The sequence below is a fragment of the Podarcis bocagei genome, assembly GCF_964188305.1.
Source record: "Podarcis bocagei genome assembly, chromosome: 13".
In the NCBI taxonomy this organism is placed as follows: Eukaryota; Metazoa; Chordata; class Lepidosauria; order Squamata; family Lacertidae; genus Podarcis; species Podarcis bocagei.
Window position 1 is genome coordinate 47,115,944 of NC_138138.1, and position 19,633 is coordinate 47,135,576.

The 19,633-nt window shown below is 47.3% G+C and overlaps 1 protein-coding gene across 4 annotated transcripts in view; it reads right to left on the bottom strand.

The window, feature by feature from the left end:
- Nucleotides 1-19,633, bottom strand: part of CHD8 (chromodomain helicase DNA binding protein 8) — a 65,367-nt gene that overhangs the window by 31,904 nt on the left and 13,830 nt on the right. For all 4 annotated transcript variants that reach the window (XM_081167659.1, XM_081167656.1, XM_081167657.1 and 1 more), the window contains 12 exons: nt 14,557-15,455; nt 13,509-13,889; nt 11,113-11,489; nt 10,899-11,013; nt 9,319-9,513; nt 8,896-8,964; nt 6,854-6,909; nt 5,652-5,769; nt 5,438-5,521; nt 3,862-3,999; nt 1,880-2,001; nt 439-682 (listed from right to left, as the gene is read on the bottom strand). In XM_081167659.1, coding sequence (XP_081023785.1) covers nt 439-682; nt 1,880-2,001; nt 3,862-3,999; nt 5,438-5,521; nt 5,652-5,769; nt 6,854-6,909; nt 8,896-8,964; nt 9,319-9,513; nt 10,899-11,013; nt 11,113-11,489; nt 13,509-13,889; nt 14,557-15,318 — 2,661 coding nt within the window. In that variant the 5' untranslated portion in view covers nt 15,319-15,455. The remainder of the gene's footprint in view (nt 1-438; nt 683-1,879; nt 2,002-3,861; nt 4,000-5,437; nt 5,522-5,651; nt 5,770-6,853; nt 6,910-8,895; nt 8,965-9,318; nt 9,514-10,898; nt 11,014-11,112; nt 11,490-13,508; nt 13,890-14,556; nt 15,456-19,633) is intronic.

Sequence of the window (19,633 nt, forward strand, 5' to 3'; positions counted from 1 at the left end):
AACATTCAAATCCCCAGAGGATGTGTTCAGGAAGGCAGGGACAAGTGCAATACCCAAGAATCCCTTTTTCTTCCATCTTTGCACTACTCCAGAGCCCCCTTCCCAAGCAAAGATTGTGCGTACAAGACAGAGCTTTTCCCATCGAAAAGCTATTTTGTAGACCTCTTGATATGGACAAATAGGGGACTACCTGCTCATTGACAAATTGAGAAATCAAACCAGAAGACCCAGGAGGATCAGAGTCAAGCCAGTTTCTCATCTGGATGCCTGTGTTCCATTCCTCTGGCTCATAAGCTCGGAGCCATCCTACCCAAGCACGAAATCGTTTTGTTTCATTAAGAACACAAGAGCAGCTCTGCTCTGGATTAGACCAATTTGGTCCATATGATGGGATGTGCTTGGATTCTTGTAAACCGCTTTTTGGGGGAAATACCATACCCGGGAATCTTTGCAGTACATCTCGTATTGCTGGATCATCTGGCGGGAGGCGAGGCTGCCATGGTAGACGATGGTGTTCATCTCGGTCCAGGTGTTGAACTCCCTCTCCCAGTTGGTGATGGTGGAGAGAGGGGCAATGACCAGGAAGGGCCCCCGGATGCCCACGTTGTAAACCTCCTGCAGGAAGGCAATCGACTGGATGGTTTTGCCCAGGCCCATTTCATCAGCCAGGATGCAGTTTTGCCTGAAGAGGAAGACAGGGCAGACTCAGCCGTTGTTCTTTTTGGGGGGCCTTCAGGAGCCAGACTGTCTATTAATAGCTGGGATATTAAGGATCTAAGGCTGCAAACCCTAAACAAATCCTATAGGGATTAAATACCATCACCTCTTGAGACTACATGCGTACGATTGACCTGAAAGCAGTACTGTGCCCGTTGGACCAAGGAAGTGCAGCATTTTGAACTGGATGGACAATGCACCACCCAAATCATTTCAGATTGATTTTGCCTTGGAGTAAGCAAGATTTTAGCCCTCAAGGGTGTGAAGAGAAGCTTGAAAGTTTGTGGGGGGTAGGGAGGGACAGACACTACACCTGCTGAAATCTTAAGAAGCTGGAGGGGAGCTGCTAACAATTACTGGAAAAGACTCCCGTGGGAGATAGAGGACTCTCCTTTGCTGGAGGCTTTGAAGCAGAGGTTGGATGGTCATCTGTCATGGATGCTTTAGTTGAGATCCCTGCATTGCAGGGGGTTGGACTAGATGACCGCCGGGGTCCCTTTCCAACTCTTAAAATTCTATTACAGTGGTACCTCGGGTTAAGTACTTAATTCGTTCCGGAGGTCCGTTCTTAACCTGAAACTGTTAACCTGAAGCACCATTTTAGCTAATGGGGCCTCCCGCTGCTGCTGCGCTGCCAGAGCACGATTTCTGTTCTAATCCTGAAGCAAAGTTCTTAACCCAAGGTACTATTTCTGGATTAGCAGAGTCTGTAACCTGAAGCGTATGTAACCCGAGGTACCACTGTACAGTAGTGCCTCGCAAGACGAAAAGAACTCGTTCTGCGAGTCTTTTCGTCTTGCGAAGCACGGTCTGTCACAACTGCGCCTCTTCAAGCGGCTTTAAAAAAAAAGCGCAAGACGTTTTCGTCTTGCGAAGCAAGCCCATAGGGAAATTCGTCTAGCGAAGCAACGCAAAACCGAAAAACCCTTTCGTCTAGCGAGTTTTTCGTCTTGCGAGGCATTCGTCTTGCGGTGCACCACTGTATTCTAATTCCCAGATAGATGGGAGTGGGTGTTTCACTGTTCTATACAGCTCTTTGACCCTGTATATATACAGATGAGAGAACCCATCATATCTTTAATTCCCCGATTTAGCACCCAGGATACAAATGCGGATGACAGCAGAGTGTTCTGCTCTTCTCCTCTCCTTCCCTTGGGCTCACCTGTTGTACCAGTTGAACAGCAACCAATTCACACCCTCCAGCTGATACTCTCGCAGTTGGTTGCCGTTCTTGTATTCATGAGACAGCTCTAATTTCTTCCAGGAACCAGCCTGGGGACGGGCCTGAAAGGAGAAAAGTATAGAGCTTTGCACCTCAGGAATCAAGAGCTGCAGAACCTGTGGGACTCGGGATACTGTGGGACTCCAACTCCCATGAGCCCTAATTCAGAACGACCTAAGGTCAGGGCCACCAATTCTCCATCCTTACAGATAGAACAACCTCTAAAGATTTCTCATTAACGTATCAGGACTGGAATTTATTTATTAAGAAGATTTTATTACCGCCTTCCTTCCCTCACCCCCAGATAAAAAATCCAAGTCGGTTAGCGAGAAATAAAATGGAGAGGCGTCTTGCTAAATGCAAGGTGGTTCTTTTAATGAGATTCAGATGCAATACAAACACACGTGAGTGAGAAGATTAAAGATTTTATTCTAAACAGCAAGCATTATATACATTATCAAGCAAGCACTTCGACCTGCCACTGAGAAGCCCTTAAGAAGCGGCAAAGTGACCCCCAGGTAGCCTGAGGTTGCACGGCCCTGGGGCCATCAGTCCGTGCACAAGCTTCTCAGAACTATGCCCCCAAACCATCCGATTTACAGATAGCTAACTTGTTAGCCTACATGCCTTGCCCGACTAACTAGTGCAGATTATTAATTAGCTAGCCTCCTCTTCCAATACCACATGTTCCTCCAATGAATGTCTAACATCAAAGAGGGTCAGAAGGTACTCTGCATTATCTGGCAGAATCCGAGAAAAGGGAGAAGAGTCGGTGAAAGAAGACTGGAATAAATTTAAGGACTATTTAAAGAAATATTGTAAAATGAATGAATGTTAGAAAGATGTTGGATAGAAACTAAGTGGTTTCCAGCTGTAATACTTTAGGAGGTATGAAAAAAGGATTATAAATGGGTAAAAGTTTAATGGTAAGGATTTGCTGAACTAACAAATTGAACTGGAATACAAAGAAGGGAAGTATGAGGAGGTCGGAGGAAATAAGCGTATGGAAGTTATGTCATTGAAAATTAATGTGTGTTTTTAATTGTTTATTATTTTGTATGTTTATTTTTATTTTTTTCTTATATCCAAAAATCTTTAATAAATATATTATAAAAAAGAAGGTACCCTGCATTATCACTTCCTTCCAACAAATTAAAAGGCTGTTCTCAGCCATCAAAGAGCAGAACAAGAGATAGAGAGGGAAAGTAAACAGAGGCAGGAAGACATGACCATGTCAGATCACTAAACTCCTCGAAATACAAATATCTTCCGGAAACGATTGCCCATACAACAGGAATATACAGTGAGCATTAAAACTTTTTTTAAAAAAAATCAGAACCACAACCAACAGGAAAAAACCCAAAACACCCAAACCAAAGACCCATTGAAATAACCAAATCACTCATTTATGAATTGCCTTCCTTCCTTTTTTTTTTAAGTCACATTTAGGGATGCGCAAATATTAAAAGATTTTTAAAAAATTGTCTTGATCAGTTTATAACCAAAAAATCATATAAGTATATTGAAAAACCAGTGGGGTGCAAAGCCTCACACAGATGCAATCATCCTCACTTGCAAAAATTAAAACAAAATCCTGATTTTTAAAGCAAAAATTAAAAGGGGGTAGGAAGAATGAAAATTTATTACACTTATATCTCATTTTCCTCTTAAGTAGTTCAAAGAAGCATACATGGTTCTGTCTCACTCTCTTTTAGCCTTACAACAATGAAGTAAAATAGGCTAAAAGAAGTTGGGCCAGGGATATATTTCTTGGAGCAAAGAAGCAGGTGTTCCAACATTACCCTGAGCCAAAATTGCAACAACCACCTAATTACAACAACCACAGAAGATAAATCCACGTAGCAGAGAAGTCCACGTATCAAGAATTCTGGGAGAAGGGGAAATGCAGAGGTGTCACTCACCACGCGCTTCAGCTCCGGGTGCCTAGACTGGATGCGTTTGAACTCCCGGACCTTTCCCTCATCCACGTCCTCTTTGAGTTCCCACGTACTGTCCTCGTAGGGGAGCGAACACCACTTCACCAAGTAATAGATCACCGGCTGCAGTGTTTAAGAGACATGTGCATGCTTAGGGTCCATTTGCAAGCTACAATAGCCTCTTTATTTAGTCAACAGATTTTTATTTTTTGCACCTGTACAGCTATATTCAGAGCTGCTCAAGAACAAGCAAACTTTTTTCTTTAAAAAAGAGATAAAAGGTAAAGGTAAAGGACCCCTGACAGTTAAGTCCAGTAGCGAACGACTCTGGGGTTGCTGCGCTCATCTCGCTTTACTGGCCGAGGGAGCTGACATTTGTCCGCAGACAGTTTTTCTGGGTCATGTGGCCAGCATGACTAAGCCGCTTCTGGCTAAACCATAGCAGCGCATGGAAATGTGGTTTACCTTCCCACCAGAGCAGTACCTATTTATCTACTTGGACTTTGATAAGCTTTCAAACTGCTAGGTGGGCAGGAGCTGGGACCGAGCAACGGGAGCTCACCCCATCGCGGGGATTCGAACCGCCGACCTTCCGATCAGCAAGCTCAAGAGGCTCAATGGTTTCGACCACAGCGCCCAATAAATAACAAGATGACAAATAATAATAGTAATTATTATTATTAAAATAATAAAGAACTCCTTTAAGAGAATCTAGTCTTTTTGTCTTAAGACAGTCTTTAAAAGAATCTTTCCCCAAAAATATTTTTTTAAAATAATTCCAGTAGCAGCTTAAAGACCAACTAAGTGTAAGCCTTCTAGGTATGAGCTTCCGTGTGTATACACACTTCTACAGATACTCTGAAGCAGAGGTCGCTACCACCTTTTATTGCTATCAATAAAAAGTGCCATGAAAACAGAAAAAGTCTAGGAGTAAGCAGTGTGTGTGCATGTCTATCCATTTCAAAAGCAGCAGTATACTTCAGGGAACATACACTACTTTTCTGTGTATTAGACTACATTTTTTTCTTTAAAAAGTAGGTTAAAAATTTGGGCTCCTCTTATACATGGATAGTGCACAGGGGGGACGTTGAAGCACAGGTCAGGCTGGTGAGCGATATTTGGTAATCGCCCCTAAAAAGAGCTCAACAACTCTGGGCAATCACCCCCATTTTCTTAATTTGGAGTCCCCCAAAATAGGGGGCGTGTTATACACGGAAAAATACGGTAAGTAGTCATCACTGTAAAGCCCCTCGAAACAGATACGTCTTTAACATTAATGGGAAGGAGTTAGGACCTGACCGATCTTTCCCAGGACAGGAGTTCTACAATTCTGGTGCTACCACCAAGAAGTCTCTGCCTCTTGTGCCCGCCTGTCAAAGCTCCAGAGGTGGTGGGACATAGGAAAGAGCCTCTGAAGCCAATTGACAGACTTGGGGGGCAGGCTGAAAAAAGAGCTGGCTGTTTTTGAAAGCACCCAATCCTTCGCCACAAGGAATTCCGGTCACAATCTGCAACAAATCCTCCTGCAGTGCCCCCAACCTCCTCCAAGACACCAACACACCTCCCCATTGTCCTTGTCAATGCTGTGCGACTCGTCTAGGATGCGGTCAACCTCCACGTAGTCTGGATTGAAGGGCTCCTCGTCCTACGGAGACAAAACACAGGAGGTGTGGGCAAGAGCTGGGTGTGCACTCCATAGAAGGAATCTGGGAGCTGGGCTTGCTGAGGACCTCAGCTTTCTTTCCTCTTGAAAAAGCTTCTAGTCCCTTAGGTACCTCGTGAAAGAAGTGCCTCATCTGGGTCATTTTGGTCTTAAAGCGCTTGAGCTTCTGGTGGATCCGCTTGTCTTTCTCCAGCTGAGCGATGGTGGCCCATTCGCAGTGCAAGTAGGAGCTTGGAGAAGACGCAGAGGCAGGATGTGGTTTGGGGTAGGAAGCAAGGGAGAAAGAGAATAATAATACATTGAAAATCTCTAGGATGACCATAAAAAGGGGTACCTAACAGGAAGGGGAAATACTCCCTGTGCGGCATGCGCAATCTATCAATTCATAAGCAGGTTGGATGACCATCTGCCATGGATGCTTTAGTTGAGATTCCTGCATCGCAGGGGACTGAACTAGATGACTACTGGGGACCCTTCCAACTTGATGGTTCTATGGAAGCCCCTAAGCCCACCACAGATTCCCTCTGGAAAAAAGTGCTTGGATTTTATCACCAGCCAGGGGTAAGCCACCATTCTTCACTCTAACACATCCCTAGTTATATATGCCTGTGTGCAGATTTTAAAATTTGTCAGTGGCAGCTGAACGGTCTGTTTTCATCCCATCCCCAATTGCCTACCTTACTTACAAGAGGGTAGCATTGGCTGTTGGTCAGTTTCTTCTTAATCTCAGTGTTGCCTCTTTAGAACTGAGCCGAAGTCCGCCAGCCATTTGCTCTGGCTCCTCCTAGTGTTTTCCTCCCTGCCTCTCCCCCTACTACAGAGGCACCTTGGTTCTCAAACAGCTTAGTTGTTGAACAAATCGGCTCCTGAACGCCGCAAACCCGGAAGTGTTCCGGTTTGTGAACGTTTTTGGGAAGCCGAATGCCCGACGTGGCTTCCGCTTGTGTGCAGGATGCTCCTGCAGGCAATTGGAAGCTATGCCTTGGTTTTTGAATGGTTTCGGGAGTCGAACCAACTCCCGGAATGGATTAAGTTTGAGAACCAAGGTAACTGTAGTTGCAATGGGCATCATCCTATATAACAGGCATCGCCTTTAACTGTAGCTAAAGGTAACTGTAGTTGCAATGGGCATCATCCTATACAATAGGCATCGCCTTTATCCTCGCAATCCCAGTGGGAGGGAAGTTAGGCTGAGAGATCGTGATTGGCCCAAGGTCACACAGAGCGGGGATTTGACCCCTGATCTCCCAGGTACTAGTGCATCCCTCTAGCTGCTGGAGCACAGGCCCTCACAAGAAGCCACGTCCTACTCACTAGTTCTTGTATTTCACGAAGAATTCTTCCGCTTCTGTAAACTGTCCGGTGGGAAGCTGTAAACAGGAGAGGGTGGAAAGTGAAATCAGAGAGCCAAAGAAAAGGAAACAGGGATGTAATAGTTGTGGCAGGGTCGGATTTAGGTTTGATGAGGCCCTAAGCTACTGAAGATAATGGGGCCCTTTATATGTCCAGCTGTCCTTTGTCAACAACAAATTGCCACTGTTTTTTTCTGTTGAATATATGCTATATGGTAAGTTATGGACCTAATACAGGCTTCCGCAACCTCGGCCCTCCAGATGTTTTTGGCCTACAACTCCCATGATCCCTAGCTAGCAGGACCAGTGGTCAGGGATTATGGGAATTGTGGTCTCAGAACATCTGGAGGGCCGAGGTTGTGGAAGCCTGACCTAATAGGTATCTAAAGCCCTTCACACATGTTGCTATGCAACCAATCCATGCAGAATGTAGGCACCCTATATATAGGAATGAGCAAACCAGTGATATTTTAGGGAGCAGGCTAGCAGGCAGGGCCCATTACTTACCTCACAGGAGCCTACACAACACAAAACACCGTTGCTGTATTAGGTTTTATTTATTTGGTTTGTATCTTATATTTTGGAAATGTACATCCAGTTTTTTTCCTTAATTTTTTTGGGTGCCCCCAAGAGAACAGTGCCCTATGCTATAGCTTGTTTAGCTTATAAATAAATCCGGCACTGGTTTTGCGGAGGGTGGAAGGAAGGAAATGCGCACAGAACAGAAATGATGCACAAAATGTTGTCTCTGGCTATCAGCCTCTGATGCGTCTGGGCTCACATATGATCACATACAAATATATACATACAAAATCATCCCTCTCCCTCAAGCTTTGTCACCTGATTTCCCATGGAGTGCTCTTCCCCCACCCCAATACCGTTCTTTCGCTTTACCACTCAAAGTGGTTCTACTATAAGCCAAGGATGAGGAACCTCCAACCCAGAGGCTTAATTTGGCCCGTGAGGTCATTTTCTCCTGCCCGGCCTACACCTGAGCCATGGGTCATCAGGTGTGGGGCAGGTAAGGTTGTATCCACAAAGGAATGACCAGGAGCCTCATAACTGCACTTTCCATTGCTTTATAGAACGTGAGCCCAGCATTCAGCACATCTTCGCACTTCCCAAGTAGAACTGATCCCTGCAGAAAGCAGGGCTTGTGGTCCGCTAAGGGCAAGTCCTGCTTTCGGTAGGAGTCTTTGCTTTGATTTCAAGCCGCAGCTGCAAAGGAAGCATTAGGAGTGCCCTTTGTGTGTATTCCCAGATTGTCTGCTGAAGTATGAACTTGGGAACTACTTGATGCCAAACTCCAGGGAGGGCTGGATTTGCTTCTCTACCACTGCTACAAGGTAAAGGTAAAGGGACCCCTGACCATTAGGTCCAGTCATGACCGACTCTGGGATTGCGGTGATCATCTCGCTTTATTGGTCGAGGGAGCCAGTGTTTGTCCACAGACAGCTTCCGGGTCATGTGGCCAGCATGACTAAGCCACTTCTGGTGAACCAGAGCAGCGCACGGAAACGCCGTTTACCTTCCCGCCGGAGCGGTACCTATTTATCTACTTGCACTTCGTGCTTTCGAACTGCTGGGTTGGCAGGAGCAGGGACCAAGCAACGGGAGCTTACCCCGTCGCAGGGATTCAAACCGCCGACCTTCTGATCGGCAAGTCCTAGGCTCTGTGGTTTAACCCACAGTGCCACCCGCGTCCCTGCTATAAACAGTGTTTATATAAAGTGGTGATTATAGCACCACTGCTATAAACAGATAAAAGAGCACTGGGGTACGCAATGGAGTTAACTACGCAGCTAGTCTTCTACGGGCAACACCAAGACTGCTTTGAAACAATACTGCCAAAAGGCGGCACTATTGCCTTAGCGAGCTGTGGCGTTGTGTAAGCTGGAAGAACAAGTCTCTATAGGGGAATAATAATAATAAATGGGCAGGAGCTAGCATGCTGCAGGAAGCTCATCTCTTCTCACCCCCCTGTAGCAGATAAAATGTTCTCACCTCCTTCTTCACTACCCGCATGGATAAAACTTTGTCCACTATAGCAGCATCTTCCTCACTGGGGTTTTCCTTTGGAACAGAAAGGATAGAGAGAGGCAATTAAATAAGGAAGAGAAAGGCAGCCTTGATGGGCTCTCTGACCCTGCATCCTATTTCCAGTAGCGGTTAACCAGAAACCTCCGGGGAGCCTGCCAAGTAGGAACAACCCTCCATCATTGATTTGCCCCCTTGGCACCTGATAAGATGCACACTGCCTCTGTACAAGGAGGCTCTACTTAAGAAGCACAGCTAATCGTCACTGATGGGGCTCCACTACACGAACCGGTATATAAGCTTATTCCACAGCAAGGATGGGGAAGCCCAACTAAGCCACTCTGAAAAGAAGCTGGTCTGGGAAGAAGAGGACCAGACAAGAGGCCTCACCACAAAAAACTGCATGGAAGGCAGCGTCTCCCCCTCGGGAATCGGCTCCGGAGCAGGTGGTTCGGGGGCTGGCGGCTGCTCGGCCTTGACAGGCCCCGTCACATCCAGCTCCTCGTCGTCCTCATCATCCGTGATCTTGATGTCCAGGTCCTCGGTGTATTTCTTCCGTTTCACCTGACGGTTCGAGCGCCGCTTCTGCAGGGAAATATAGAGTATATCAATACAGTGGTACCTTGGTTCTCAAATGCCTTGGTACTCAAACAACTTGGAACCCAAACATTGCAAACCTGGAAATAAGTGTTCCGGGTTGCAGACTTTTTTTGGAAGCCAAACATGCTCCGTTTTGAGTGTTACGCTTCTGATTTGAGTGCCACACTTCCTTTTTGAGTGTTACGCTGAGGTCTGTCTGGTTTTGTTATTTATTTCATGCTTTTGTTTTGGGGTCTCTTTTTTGTTTTGTTTTTGTGACTGTGTGGAACCCAGTTCAGCTACAGATTGATTCTGTGACTGCTGTACATTGATTACTGCTTTCATTTTATCGATCAATGGTCTCGTTAAGATAGTAAAATTCATGCTAAATTGCTATTTTAGGGGTTGCTTTTAAAAGTCTGGAACGGATTAATCCGTTTTGCATTACTTTCCATGGGAAAGCGCGCTTTGGTTTTGGAACGGATTTCCGGAACGGATTAAGTCTGAGAACCAAGATACCACTCTATGGAGGATGGAGCTCTGTGGACGGCCTTGTTTGTGAGAGCTGAAGACAAAACAGTCCCCGCTTTCACAACACAAAAGATTCCAGAGCTGAGAGAACGCAGCTGGGGTTAAGACAAACATTCACTTTGTGATAACTATTTTTTACTGAAACTTAGGAAGAACACTACAAATTTAATTTATTTATCTCATTAAATGTATACACTGGTTGATTGTTAAAAACAAAACAAAACCCTCAAAGCGGTTTACAAATATGAAAAAACAAAAACATTCTCAATAAGATAAATTAAAAACAATGTTTTAGACTTTTGAAGTTAAAATAATAGATTTAAAACAGATAAAAAAATCACACCAGCTTTCTACATTTAAAAGCAAAGCAAAACACCTCAATTTTCTGTGTAATACATATAGGCGAGGTCTGGGTTATTTGGAGCCAAAAACATGGAATGATAAAGGAACAACTATGCAAACCCTTTTAAATGCTGCAAGTACTGTATAATCCAGGGGTAACCAACGTGATGGCCTCCAACTCCCATGAGCCTCAGCCAGCATAATCAATAGTCTGGGGTGATGGGGGCTGAAGTCCCCAACATCTGGAGGGCACCACATGGGCTACCATTGGTCTATGCCTTCTCACAACTCACTCCAAGAAGCATGGGGGATCCAAAAGTCAAGCCAGGAAGACTTGACCTTTGCAATAACTTTGCAAACAATTAATGACAGGCTCCTGTGCTGGGATGTTGGAAAGATTACGGAGCATGATGGGAATGCTGAGTAACTCGGGATGCTAATCCACAAGAAAACCAGAGCTGTTCCTCATGCACACCAATACATCACTTCCCCCAGACATGCTCCCTACCCGGCCTCACCTGCACGCTGCTCTCCTCCTCCTCACGGGGGGACTGCGCCGGCATGACCTCAGCGTCCGAGTTGTCCGAGGAAGCGTTCCGTTTCCGCTTCTTCCCTACAACTGGCGTGATGGTGCTGTGAAGAAGGAGAGAGAGAGAATGAATGAGAAATGGGCTCGCCTTCTCGAGAGGAAGGGAGGTGGAACGGAGGATCCTGCCCCATCGCCTTTCTCACCTGGGCTTCCCTCTTCCTTTGCTCTTCCCCGATCCCCCCTGGCCCCTGCCCTTGCGCGGCCGCTCTTCCTTGGGGACGCGGTCGCCTCCGCCTTTCCGGCGACGCTTGCGCTCTCCCGTCTCCTCAGGGCGCACGCTGGGAAGCTCGTCCTCGTTCAGCACGCGGGGGATGTTCTGCTCGCCCCGGGCCCGAGCCCGGGCGATGGCCTCCGCCACAATCCGATTGGCCTTCTCCTGCTTCTTCTGGTGCTCCAGCTTGCGGGATTCGTCCGAGCTGCTCCGCGCCGTCCCGCTGGAGGAGGGGAGGGCGGCCACCTCGCTACTGCTCAGCACCTTCACAACTGAGAGCCCAGAGGAGCTGCCCTGCGATGAGCTGGCCTGCAGGCGAGGTGGGATGGGGAAATGTTACAAAAACAGATGCACGTTACATCCAGGCAACAGCATCCTGGTCCAGAGAGAAGGCCAGGCTGACAAAAGCTGCACTAACAAAGGACCAGCATATCCTACAATAAGGATGGGGAACCTGCAAGCTTCCACATATTCAATAATGACTTTGGCCCTGTAACACTGGAGGAGCATCTCCCATCATTCAGCCCTGACACTGAGGTCCAGCTCCGAGTGCCTTCTGGTGGTTCCCTCACTGCGAGAAGTGAAGTTAAAGGGAATCAGGCAGAGGGCCTTCTCGGTAGTGGCACCCGCCCTTCTGTCAGATGTCAAAGATATAAATCATTACAGTGGTACCTCGGTTTAAGAACAGTCCTGTTTAAGAACGATTCAGTTTACGAACTCTGCAAAACTGGAAGTAGTGTCCCAGTTTGCGAACTTTACCTTGGTCTAAGAACGGAACCTGAACGGTGGAAGGGCACCGGCGGCGGGAGGCCTCATTAGGGAAAGCATGCCTCAGTTTAAGAATGATTTTGGTTTAAGAACGGACTTCCAGAACAGATTAAGTTTGTAATCCGAGCTGCCACTGTATACAATGCAACCTTCCATAGACACCTGAAGGCAGCCCTGTCTCAGGCAACTTTTAAAGTCAGATGTTTTGCTGTGTTTTTGTATATTCTGTTGGAAGCTGCCCATAGTGGCTGGAGTAACCCATGTCAGATGGGTGGTGTAGAAAAATTAATAACTACTACTACTACTACTACAAGTCCCATCATCCCTCAGCAATTCCTTTGCTGACTGGGACTGATGGGAGTTGAAGTCCAAAAACGTTCCTTAGGTTTTCCACCCATCAGTAGCTAGGTAGATTTCGGCAGCATATGAACAACAGGATTCAATACGACCTTAACAGATTGGAGAAATGGGCCCAAGCTAACAAAATGAATTTCAACAGGGACAAATGTAAGGTTCCACACTTGGGCATGAATAACCAGATGAGCAAATATAGGATGGAGGACACCTGGCTTGCCAGTAGTACAGGTGAAAAGGATCTAAGGGTCGTAATAGACCACAAGCTTAACAGGAGTCAACAGGGTGATGCAGCAGCAAAAAAAGCTAGTGCTATTCTAGGTGGCATCAAAGGTAGTCATAGTGCTGCTTTAGACTGCATTGGTCAGACCAAAACTGGAATATTGTGTCTCCATATCCCCCACAGCAGAGCTCAAGGTGGCTTAACAAAAAACATTCTTTTAAAAAAAATACAGCACAATAAAAAAAGTTGAGATTAAAGGTAGCCAACAAAAATTTCATCAAGACACACTCCAGCATTTTAAAAATTATTAATTTAAAAACTGAACACACTTATGCCCCAAAGGTTTTTGGAGGCAAATAGCAGGTTTGGTGTGTACCAGTTTCTAAAAAAGTTTTTAAAGAAAACCTAGGTGGTTTTATTTTTTTTAATGCCAGGGGTAAACGCTACCTACAATCACCTTCCCTTACCTTCCTGCTTCTGTTGTTTCCATGATTTATCACTCATGATCTCCGTGCTAAAGCAACTACAATCTGGCAGGCAGGGAATCCCATTTCCACACAAAACAAGTCCATGTTCAGTTCCGCATCACGTATGAATGCAAAACTGCAAGAGCGTTTCCCCCGCAATTTTGTCGCTGCCTGCAGTTTATTCTGGTTTTGCCGTTCACCAGAATGCAGGAGGAAGGCCTAGCTGCGACAAAGCATGTCTCATTCAGTTAACGCTCTGGATTTGGAGATCTCTGCAAACATTGTCCACACATTTCCAAAACTTATCACGAGAGCTAGAAATTTGCTTCTTCTTTTTTTCCAAGCTAAGGCACAGATTCCCAAGGGAGTTGGATTGTGCCTCTGCTAACATGACCAGAGCTCCCCGACCCCCAGCACTCCCAAGGGAACTGAAGCCCCTGCTTCACTGGGTGCTCTATAGCTGTCGTATACCAAGATACCCCCAAAGCAGAAGTGTGGCAGAAGCGCTGCCCTTACCTGCGGCTGCAACACAACTTTGAGGGGGACTGTCACTCTCTGCCCCGAACTGCTCACCACCTGGGCTTGCTGTACGGAGGACACACCCAACGTCCCTTGCTGGCCGGAGGAGGTGGGTGGGGGCTGCTGCAGAAGCTGGATCTTCTGGGTCCCAGGCTGGCCGCCGAGTTGCTGCTGTCCGGGCTGCTGAACTTGGAGCTGGATGGTGACCACCTTGGCTGGCTGCCCTGGCGCGCCCTTGGCCTGGCTCAGGGCCGCCAACTGGTTCCCTTGGAGTACAATCTTGCCCGGCAGGCTGCCCAGAACCACGTGGCGCTGCCCTGGGGCGCCTCCACCCGCCGGGGGCTGCTGGAGGACCAAGGTGATGCGTTTTGACTCACCCTGTAGGGAGGAAAAGGGGATTCAAGAGCCGTAAAAAAAAATCTCAGCACCTAATACATTAAGAAGCTGCCACTCCCATTAAGGAAGGTTACTCCGATATACCATTACAGTGGCGAGATTCTTATATACACGAAAACGGAAAGAATCAGCCCTACCCACTAGATGGACCAACTGTTTGATTCTCAGTATAAGGAAGATTCCTATGTTCCCAACACCTGGTCTAGAGGCTCCTGAATTTCTAGTGACCCCCTAGTCTTAGAGCCAGTGATCCAGAATAAGGATATAAAGGAGCTGCCTTGTATTGTTCCATCATTGGTAAATATTGTGCAGTGCTGTATAAACAGCTCCTCTCTCAGGGGAACCTCTCTCAAGGGTAGCAGTTCCCTCTGTTGTTGGACTACACTCCCCATCATCCGTGAACACTGGTCCTGCTAGCTAGGGATGATGGGAGTTGTAGGCCAACAACAGCTGGAGGCCAGAGTTTCAGAAACACCAGGTTAAGATGAGAGGTGGGAACTGGCCCAAGGTCACCCAGGGGGCTTCGTGGCCAAGTAGGGATTCAAACCCTGGTCTCCCAGGTCCTAGTCTAACCGCGCCATGCTGCCTGGATCAGTATCCCACCCGAGCTGGCCGCCCCAACACACCCGACCGCTTTCTGCTCGCTCACCTGTGCTGGAGTAGAGGTCAGAGTGACGGCAGGCTTGAGGGGCGTGGCTCCAGCGCTGCCCCCCGGCTGGCTCTTGATGGGCTGGAGCACCAGCTGCTTGACAGGACGGCCAGGCTGCACCAGGCGGTGGAGTGTGGCTGGGGCCCCCGCTCCAGGGGACACTTTGGTGGCCAGCACCGCGTTGCCCGAGACGATGGAGACCCCCGGCCGCAGTGGGGTGCCTGTCAGCACCTTGGCGAAGGTCACTTTGCCCCCGTTGGCGGCACCGATGGGCTGGGCTTGGATCTGGGCCACGTGGGCCCCCGTCACCGAGCTGCCTGCCGGCGCTTTCAAAATGACAATCTTCGGGGCAGCAGGTGGGGCTGCCGTGACAGTGGCGCCTTGCTGCCCTCCGGCAGATGAAGACGGCACTGCAACTGTCGTGGTGGTGGCAGAGGAGACGCCCATGAAGGGGTTGCCCTGGCTGAGGACTTCCTGGTCCTGGGGGGCCTGCAGGAGCCCCGGCTGATCCTGCTGCGGCAGTTCAGGCACAGCCTCGGGCTGCGCGTCCGAGAGGGGCAGGGCCTGCGGCTGGGGAGGCTCGGGCTGTGCAGGGGCAGGCTGTTCTTTGGCGCCCCCTGCCAGGGAGTCCAAGGCACCGCCTGGCAGCCCCAGGGCCTCCTCAATGGGGTCTGGGGCCCCCTGGCTGAAGCTCTCATCCGTCAATGAGTCCAGGCCGAAGAGGTTGGGGTCATCAAAGAGGTCCATTATGGGGTCAGCCATGGCAGAAGAGAGAGGTTCGGCTGCTGGCTGAGGGAGGGGGCTGTCTGGAGGGGCCCCTCCCCAACTGCAGTGGTCCAAGGGTCACAATCAGGTGGGGTTGAGCCTCATGAAGCAAGAAGAAGGCAGTCTAGAGCTGGCTGGAAGGGAGGAAAGTGTAGGGCTTTAAGTAAGAAGCAACACAGCAGATTTCAATATCCCAGAGTGTCCAAAGGCCACTAACAAAATACAGCTTTTTACACCTGTTCCAGTCCCAGAACCTCTCTGCTTTGTTCTCTCTCTCTCCCCCCCCCCACAAATTAAAATACACAACAGCTCTATCAGATTACATTCCAATAGCACCCATCAGTAGAAGCACACACCTCTCTATGCCCCCCCAACCCCGCCAATCGCTCTTCCCATCTCCTCTTCCAAGTTCGAAAATTCATAGGAACTGGAAGTATCTGGTTAGTTCATTTAGAAAGGAGCAAGAAACAGGAAAATTTAACTCTTAATGCCACCAGGCATGCATAGAGAGGGGATAAGCCAAGCGTTTGCATGGGCCACATCTGAGCATTGCCCTCCTTAGGAATATCCTGTGCAACAAACAATGACCTTCTAGAATCCCAGGGCTCAAATGGCCCCCAGCTTTACATGCAGAAGGTCCCATGTTCAATTTCTGCTTTCTCCCAGTAGGAAGGCCCCTGTTTGAAGCCCCAGAAAGCCACTGCCAGTCCATGGCCACAATATTGGGCTAGAAGTGGGAACAGAAGAGCCTGTTGGATCAGGCCAACAGCCTGTCTAGCCCAGCATCCTGTTCTCACAGTGACCAAGCAGATACGCCAACGGGAAGCCTGCAAGCAGGACCTGAGTTCAAGAGCACAACATCACTCTCCCCTCCTGTGGTTTCCAGCAACTGGTCTTCAGAACATTGCTGCCTCTAACCAGGGAGGCAGAACATAGCTAGCACTTGGCATAAGGTAGCTTCCTATGTTCCAATTTACTTGGAACTCCTGTTTAGTAAGATATGCAGATAATTAAACAAACACAGGAGAGTGGCCATTTCCAATTCAAATAACAGACCCCCAGAAGGCGGCTACAAACTTTCAATCATCCAATGCGCAACTCAATGGCTTCTCCTGTCTATTAACAGGCACCATCTTCAAGGCATTCCATTACCACCCACTCATTTTTGCTAGAGCATAAAGATCTAGGCATCAAGCGGCAGCATTGAGAGCACGTGTAAATGAGCCAACAGCTTAAATTAAACATATTGGGTCCAATGCTAGTCCTATTGAAGTTAATAGATAGGACTAAGTTAAATTCATTCATTTCACTGGGTCTCCTCTAAATTGGACTTAGTTGGGAGACAAGCCTGAACATTTAAAATGGTGGAGAACCTGCATAAGGATCTAAGCCATGGACAGGGGACCTGGGGCCCCAGGCATTGCTGGACTCAAACTCCCATCTGTCCCAGCCAACATGGTCAACGGTGAGGAGTGGTGGGAGCTCCATCTACAAGACCACAGGTTTCCCATCTAACTAGAGAAACTAACAACCCATTGCTGAGAACAGTGCAGAAAGAATTACAGAGAAACATAGGAAGTGCTTACACAAATAGGACTCAAGAGCTTTGGTTCATCTGGCACACTTCTGGCAGTGACTCCCTAGGGCAGGGTTGAGGAACCTGTGGCCCACCAGGCGATGCTGGGCTTTAACTCCTTGGACACTGGTCAATAGAAGTTGGGAGTCCCAAGAACATCTGGAGGACCACAGGCTCCCCACCCCTGGTTTAGCCCACAGAAGTAGCAGCTGAGTCCATATCATTGGTCTGGAGATACAGTGGTACCTTGCAAGACGAATGCCTCGCAAGACAAAAGAGTTTTCCGTTTTTTGAGTCGTTCTGCAAGACGAATTTCCCTATGGGCTTGCTTCGCAAGACGAAACGTCTTGCGAGTTCTTGCGAGTTTGTTTCCTTTTTCTTAAAGCCGCTAATAGCCGCTAAGCCGTTAATAGCCGTGCTTTGCAAGACGAAAAAACCACAAGACGAAGAGACTCGTGGAACGGATTAATTTCGTCTTGCGAGGCACCACTGTACCAGATTGACCCATGGATCTTCTTGCATTCAAATGATGTGCTCCACCATAGAGCTACGACCTCCAGTTTCCTAGAGTTTCCTAGAGTGGTCAGTTACTCAGTTTATGCAGTGGCTTCTCATTTGGGATCACTGAACCCAGAAAGGCTTGGAAATCTACAGCAAGCGTCGTCATTTAGCAGTCACCCGAAGGCGTTCAGGGCTACACGTCAACACAATGCCCTCCAAATAGAGCCATGTTCATCATGGGATTCCTGCCTAATTTGCACTGAGAATATGTGCCACACAATTTTTCAAAAATAGTAACGAATCACCCAACGCAGAACAGAAATAAAGAATTTGTTTCAAGCATCCAAGCGCAAAGAAGGGCAGAGAAGAGTTTTGGAATAATGTCTTGCAGGATAGAGTGCCCTTAGGGGAAAAGGTGTAGCTCATTGGTGCAGCAGGTCCAATCTGCAGCCTGGGAAAACACTCCTCTTAGAAACACTGCAGAGCTGCCAGTCAGTGGAAACAGCACTGAGATAGACGAACCAATTTTTTGACTCAATATGAAGCAGGAACCAAAGGACTCAGTGTCTCCCAGCAGTCCATTATATCTTTTCATAGGCAGAGAATTCTTTTACACAGGAAGGCATTGAAAAAATGCAAGCCTTGCCCCCCCCATGTGCCCTCTCTGCCACATCCATCTGCAAAATTAGCACTGCTACAGGTGCCACTCGTTCTGCAGTTGTAAGAAATTGATCTTTTTGTGTGGCAGCACCTGAACTTTGGAACTCCCCACCTGTGGACATCAGGCAAGATGCCTTTGCTGAACTCTTATTGGCACCCGCTGAAAAACATTTTCATTTATGCAAACCTATCCGGATGTGTGAATGTCAATGGGTTCTGATCTTTTTCTAGTTTACTAACAATGTTAATTGGTTTTAAACTTTCAGTGGTGGTTTTAATATTTCTTGCAGAAAGCTTTAGAGGTTTTACTGCAATCAAGTGGTATATAAATGCTGTTAAATAAATGTACAGTGGTACCTCTTGTTGTGAACGCCTCTGGTTGCGCATGCTCCAGGTTAGGAGGTCTGCTAACTTGGAAGTAGCTGATCCTGGTTGCGAACTTTGCCCCAGGATGCGAGCGGAAATCGCATGCCAGAAGCACACACACGCAGCAGGAGACACCATTAGCGAAAGCGTGCCTCATGTTATGAGCGATTTCCAGTTATAAATGGACCTCCAGACCAGATTCCATTCGTAACCAGAGGAACCACTATATGTTCTAAAGTGCAAAGCCCAGCAATTCCCATACCCCCAAAACCATGCTTATGTTATTTCTGACATATGAATGGATCCTAGGAGAAAAGATTGTGTGAGGAAGGACAATTAAGAGGTTCTTCTCTTAAAATCATTATTAATAGTTAGCAACAATGCACTCTCTACCCCGAACAGTTAGTGGAAGAGAAATTTGCCTCTCCAGGGTTGTCTATACCTCTTGGCAATGCAACTACATCCGCTCCAGGGAAAGGAGAACAGGACTTTGAGTCAGCTTTGCACCATCCTCCTTGTGGAGAGAATGCGTTCCTGTTCTTAGAACAAGTGTGGATGAGCCTGATGACAGCTGCAGAAACGTAACTACTTCCAGGGAAATATTATCTACAGATTTTCCCTTGCAAGGATTGCCAAAAAGCACCATCTATTCTAAAAATCCCTAAGCCAGATGCAAAAAAATGCAACATTAAGGTATATTCCAAACTGTCCTGTGATACTTGGATGAAGGGCGGTATAGAAATTAAATAAACAAACACAATAAAACTTTTTTTAAAAATAACTCAAATAAGAGAGGACAGGATTATTGAAATAAAAATTTAGCAACAACAGGGCCCCATATTATGGGCCTGGCAAAATGAGATGCCTCTTTAAAAATTGCATCTGAAGCAACTGGTGGATGGTCCGCGAGTGGCACAATTTCTGGTGGAGGAGGATGGTGCAAAAATAAAGCGAAGAAGTTGTGGTTGCTTCTGTGCATAGCAGGCTATTCCAGGATTAAACTCAAAGCCAAAATGTGTTTCTGTGTATCCGATCTTTAACCAGTAGGGTTGGGTTTTGTTTTATTTTTAATTAGCCAGAATGCATTGGACAGGTGCTTGTTAGATTCTCTGCAATTTTGGAATCTTTTCACCTTACTCCTTAATTCCAAGGACACAAGAGTTACTTGTCCTGGAAAAGCCAGACAGAGACCACATCACCTATGGGTGC